The sequence below is a fragment of the Sesamum indicum genome, linkage group LG2, assembly GCF_026168435.1.
Source record: "Sesamum indicum cultivar Baizhima isolate 11 linkage group LG2, ASM2616843v1, whole genome shotgun sequence".
NCBI classification, from domain to species: Eukaryota; Viridiplantae; Streptophyta; class Magnoliopsida; order Lamiales; family Pedaliaceae; genus Sesamum; species Sesamum indicum.
Window position 1 is genome coordinate 15993319 of NC_142658.1, and position 5711 is coordinate 15999029.

The following is a 5711-nucleotide window of genomic DNA, read 5'->3' on the forward strand; positions in this document are numbered from 1 at the left end:
TAAATTTAAAATTTATTTTTATGCAATTTGATTTTTTTTTTCATAAAATCATTTATGTGGCAGAGGAGAAATGAAAAAATGTCCAATCATAAAAAATTCAAATAGAAAAGTGTTTATTTTTTTTCAACGTCATTTCTTCTGTGGAAGAGGTTTTTTGCCACTTAAACGCTTAGGTGCATGGCAATTGATTATTTAAAAAAAATATCAGTCAGCAAAAGACTCCAAAAAATTAAAAATTAAAATTAAAAATTCAGTGACAGGAGTCCTATAATTGCAAAAGACAAATTAAATTTTGAGGTATTTTTTACCACCCATATATTTAGAATCCTTGTTTTGTCAACTCCTAATATACGGGGTAATAAATATAATTAAGCCTAATTAACTGCAAGGAACTCACTAGCACAATGATTCCAATACTTCACTTCCATACAAAATATATGTGTATGGGCGGCACTGCGTGCAGCCAGACATGGTCGCTTAGCGGAATCCGTAGTCGGCCTTTTGGCGTACTTATTAGCCAAACAACCTTTGCATTATTTTGGCTATCTAAGTCACAACAAAAACGGACAAAAACAAAAGAAAAAAAGAAAGCCAAAAACCAAAGAAAAGAGTCACTTCACTTTCATGTCTACGTGACTCTTTCTCCACATCATTTTTGTACATGAAGAAGTTATAAACCCTACGTATATATATAGGCGAAGTTGAAAATCAAGTGCCCGGAAGTGCAATTTAGGCATGGAAGGTGGCCTCCGGCTCTTCCATCTCGATCCCCTCCTCAGCAAGCCTCTTCTCCTTGTACACGTACCGTCTAGCGCAGAACAAGAAGATCATCAGATTGAAAATGCTCAAGACCGTCAGGAGCCAATAGAAGTCATAAAGCTTCCCTTCATTAAGGTTATCAGCCAGCCATGGGTGCTGGTGGCCGGTCACTTTGTGCACAATTGTCACCAATATGGAGCTGAAGAAAAACCCTAGCGAAAGCGTGCTCAGGAACAACCCGGTGCTCATGGTTTTCATTCCCTTGGGGCACTCCCTGAGGAAGAAATCGAGTTGGCCGATGTACGTGAACGCCTCGCCCGACCCCACGAGGAGGAATTGGGGGACCAACCAAAAGACACTCATTGGCACTGTGGCTGTCTCGTTGTGGGTCAAACCGTGCGACCGTGCTACGTTAAGTCTCTTAATTTCGGTCAATGCTGCCGCCACCATGGCCACTATGGACAACACAAGCCCGACTGCAATACGTTGCAGGGGGCTTAGGCCGTGTGGGTTCTTTAAAACCCTACGGGCGATGGGGACAATGATACGGTCGTAGATTGGGACGGTCAAGAGGATGCTCCCGACGAAGAAGACCGTGAGGGAGCCAGCGGGGATCTCGAAGCTGCCAATGTGACGGTTCAAGGTGGTGGCTTGTGAGACTGAGAATGTGGTCATTTGGGCATAGACTGTCCAGAACATTATGGTTGTGGCCCATGTAGGCAGCATTCTGATCACCAACTTCACTTCTTCGACATCGGTTAAGGTCGAGAGGTACCATTTGTTTGTCGATGCAGCCCCGGCTTGAGAATCCTTAACTGCTGCCTTGTCTAGGAAACTACAAGGAAAAGAACATAACCCAAAAGCAATCAGACGATGGACCGTTAAGTACTAAGACACTATGATCTTCTAAGTTAGGTCAAAAACATTTTGAATTTTCTACTACGATTTCGTGTTTCGTCTTATATCCGATTTTATTTATTAGCACCAAGAGTATGTGTTAAAGAATGGATATTGCATGAGACAAGGGAAGTGTCAACGGGGAGAGGAACGGACAAGATCATATAATTGCCTCGTGATGTTGGATTCTTTGTTGTTTAGGTAAATAGATATGATTATAGGATTTATGATAAGTATGATCAGTTCGTGCATTACTATATAGTTGCCTGAAGCATAATTCTCTTGTTAGTGAAAACTGAAGCAAGAAAATAAAAGAGCCCATATGGACAGACATGATGTGTCGTGTAGCTGCTCCGGCCGACACTACATAAATATTATTTTGCAGATCAGATCGGCAGTTTCGCCATAAAATTCTGTGTATTGATTATATTATAGTCTATAATTTGTAAATTCTTCCAATATTCACAGGGCGATATTCATATATATATATATATATGTTTCTTCAGCTAAAATTAATTAGATAATAAATTTCTTTGAAATTCGGACCAACTAATTAGACTTTCCCTTGCACATATCTAATTGCAATTAAGTGAAATTAAAATGAATTCTATATAGTGTCTAATTGGCTGGCCGACAACTTGGTGATAGGTTTCTAGGTTGGGCCTGAAGCTGGTCCTAGCTAGCTAGTACGTGCTTCATTAAATTTTGGCATTTCTTGAATGATTTTTGCATGTCAATTTGACAATAATGCAGCATATGTACCATGCCAAAGTCGATTTGGACTAGAGTCTCACAACTTGTAATTAGAATCCAAAAAATATAATTTCAAAGATATTTTATAATGTAACAATTGTGTTTCTGTATATAGTTTAATAATCATAATAAACGAGTACGTATGTATGTATGCTCTAGTATTTTTGAGTTATGCATACTTTTATACTTGTACCAACGTATAAATCTAGCAGAGTTACTATAGTACAAAATCAAATTAATCATTTTTTCTTTGAATATCTTGATCAGATTATAAATAATAACCAATTAATCTTTTATTATAAAGAGGATTTTTTTTTTGTTTTTTTGGATGAAGAAAGTAAAAAATAAATTTATAGTAAAGCAAAAGGGGAGTGGGCAGTTAATACAGTTAAGGAAGATATTTTATTGAGACAACAAAGACTACTCACCGGAATTCTTTGCTGTGGGGTAACTTTTGCTTCTTCTTCTTGCGCTGCCCTTCACCGGCAACAATGTCATCATCGTCGAACAGAAGAGAAGGGTCCGACGGCACGTCGAGGTGCCTCTTCCTCCACGCCGCCACAAAAACTGTGGCGATCTGGGTCAGTGGGCTGCCCACGAGTTTCTTGAAACGGTAGCGTCTGGTGCCGGCCAAGAATACCGCCAAGGCCACAACAATGGCGCAGGCACAAATTCCATAACCCCATTCTCTCCCAACATTATCCTGAATGTACACAAGAACCGTCACTGCTACAAGTGATCCAACGTTGATGAAGAAGAAGAACCAGTTGAAGAATTTGATCATTTGCTTCGTCTCCCTCTTGTCTGTGTCATCGAACTGATCAGAACCAAAGCCGGAGACGCTGGATTTCAGGCCTCCAGTTCCGAGGGCCGTCAGGTAGAGGGCCAGGTAGAGGACCCCTAGCTGTTTGCCGTTCGCCGGAATGCACGACGGACTGCCGGCGGTGCACTTCGGTGGCCGGAGGCCGGGAACTACGGTGGAGATAGTCAGAATAGTGATCCCCTGGAAATCAAGAAATGAAAAATAATAATCAATTCACCGAAGCCCAATCGTTGGAGATAATATTCAATTGTCGAGGTCGATTCTTTTTTTCTGAACTTTTACTTCAACATAGTCATCTTCGAGTCTAATTCACTTTTTCGATTTCCCTCTTCACAGATCATGTTCAAACAGGATGTTTTCCACGAACAGGCACATAATATCACATATTTAATCACTTCAGTCAAGATCGTAGATAGATATATGTATATAAGTACATATATCTATATATCTATCAAGAAAAGCTAGCTGCAATTCGTGATGGTAGCGTAAAGTTCTTGGTGATGACCACAGCCCTCCATGCATGATCATGTGCAGGTCTCATAGTCATTAGAATTAAAGGGTGTGATCCCTTGGACCCCAAGTCTGAAGAGTTATTTTGTGAGAGGATAATGGGCTTACCGTAGCTTGAATGGTGGTGAAGATGCCAATGGTTAAGTACCTGGAATTTAAGCAAAACAAGAGCAAAAATGGACTCTATTAGCTCATGGAATTTCAACATTTTTATAAGAGAATGGAAAAAGCTGAAATTCACTAACATGGAAAGCGTTTTACCTTCCGAGGAAAGTATCAGCGACGAAGCCACCGAGCAAACACAGCATGAAAGCAGTGCCAAGAAAGTTAGTGACATCGTTGGCTGCCGTTGCATTGCCCAAATGCATGGTCCCAGTCAGGTACGTCACAAGATTCACCACTATTCCTAGCGTCGTCATCCTCTCGCACGCCTCCACCCCTGATCCCGAACAACCACCAAACAATATCAAGTATTTGAACAGAAAGTGGGTGGACATACATATATTTATATATATATATATAGAGAGAGAGAGAGAGAGAGAGATTGCAGTAGCAGGATTAAGATGAGGGGAGGCATGTATACCAAGAATCATGGCAGCGCTGCCCCAGCCGCCGGAAGAGGATTTGAGGGAGAGGCGGCCCTTGTAGTCCCATGCATCAGGGATGGTTTCAGCAGCCTGTTGAGCTGTGTCAGGGAGCACTGCGGCCATTGCTAAATTCTATGCAACAAAGGGCCCGTCGAATGTAACGAAAAACGTTAAATTGGTGTTTTCGTAAAGAGAGAAAGAGGATAATAGAGACTTAACTCTCTGCCTCGTTGTGTAGCTTTGAGGGAACTCCACTTTGCTTTATATAGCTGCGTGGCTTCCCCATTATGCCCTTTTCTTTCTGATTTTTCAAAAGGTGGGGTGGGGCGGGGGGGGGGGGGGGGGGGGTTGGATTCTTTAATTTGTTTGGAGACACTTTAGAGCATTGACACGTTCACAATATTAATTTTGATTTATTTTTACTATCTAACATTTTTTTAGTTCAATAAATATATATATATATAGATATATGTAGTATAAGTGTAGCTAAATAATTAGATTGTGGGCTTTGATAATAGATCAACAGTCATTGAATTTATCCCTTTCGTTTATCATAATATATATAATTTACATTTGAGAGTGATAGGCATGCGAAGTTATCTATCTTTATTATTCACAATTTATGATATATTCTAGTTCAATTAATAAAGTTAAGGCCCTATAAGTTTAGAAACTATAGGTTCGAACTGCATTATATGTGTAGAATATTGTTTTATTGCATAGTAGGAAATGCTTTTATCTGATATTGTTGATCAGAACTTCCAATTGTCTTTATTTGATATTGGATATTTGGCAAGAACAATTATAATCAAATTATTTTAATTAATCATAGTTCATCACTTCAAATTAAAAAGAGAAAAAGAAAAAACAAACCCAATTATGACACATTATTGATTTTTATTCCCGAAATATTAAGTTATTTGTTGGGTATATGAGGCCTACACACTATAGTTGCACTAGAGAAATCACTCAAAAAATTAGTATTGGCTACAATTTATAATAGTTACGGACTAAAAATCATGACAAATAATTGTTATTGATCATTGTTAAGTAAACCCGATACAAAAATATAATTTTCTATCTTGAAAAAGTTTTTTGCCATTGCAAATATTTTAGGCACCCTCACAAATACTACGATCGAACAACCATTGCATGATCGTAGTTAATAATTATTTATTATAACTATTTTATTTTTAACTATGCCAATTAATTATGATTAAATATTGTATTTTTTGTAGTCGACGTGATACGCACATTTAAATCCAATTTCATTACGCTAAAGTAAGATAATAAAAATTGTACTTGTAACAAAATTATTTCGTAGGCTACGTTTTCTATTTCATTTTGTGCATTTCTAATTTTGCAATAGGAGTTATTAATGT

General features: G+C 38.5%; 1 protein-coding gene across 1 annotated transcript; it reads right to left on the bottom strand.

Annotated features, from left to right (window-relative positions):
* Window positions 1–397: 397 nt before the first annotated feature.
* On the bottom strand, window positions 398–4569 carry LOC105155830 (protein NRT1/ PTR FAMILY 6.3). The gene is made up of 5 exons (XM_011071803.3): window positions 4326–4569; window positions 4004–4181; window positions 3851–3890; window positions 2838–3412; window positions 398–1594 (listed from the first exon to the last, which is right to left on the bottom strand). The coding sequence occupies exons 1-5, from the start codon at window positions 4450–4452 to the stop codon at window positions 730–732; spliced, it is 1785 nt and encodes a 594-aa protein (XP_011070105.1). The 5' UTR covers window positions 4453–4569; the 3' UTR covers window positions 398–729.
* Window positions 4570–5711: the final 1142 nt, after the last annotated feature.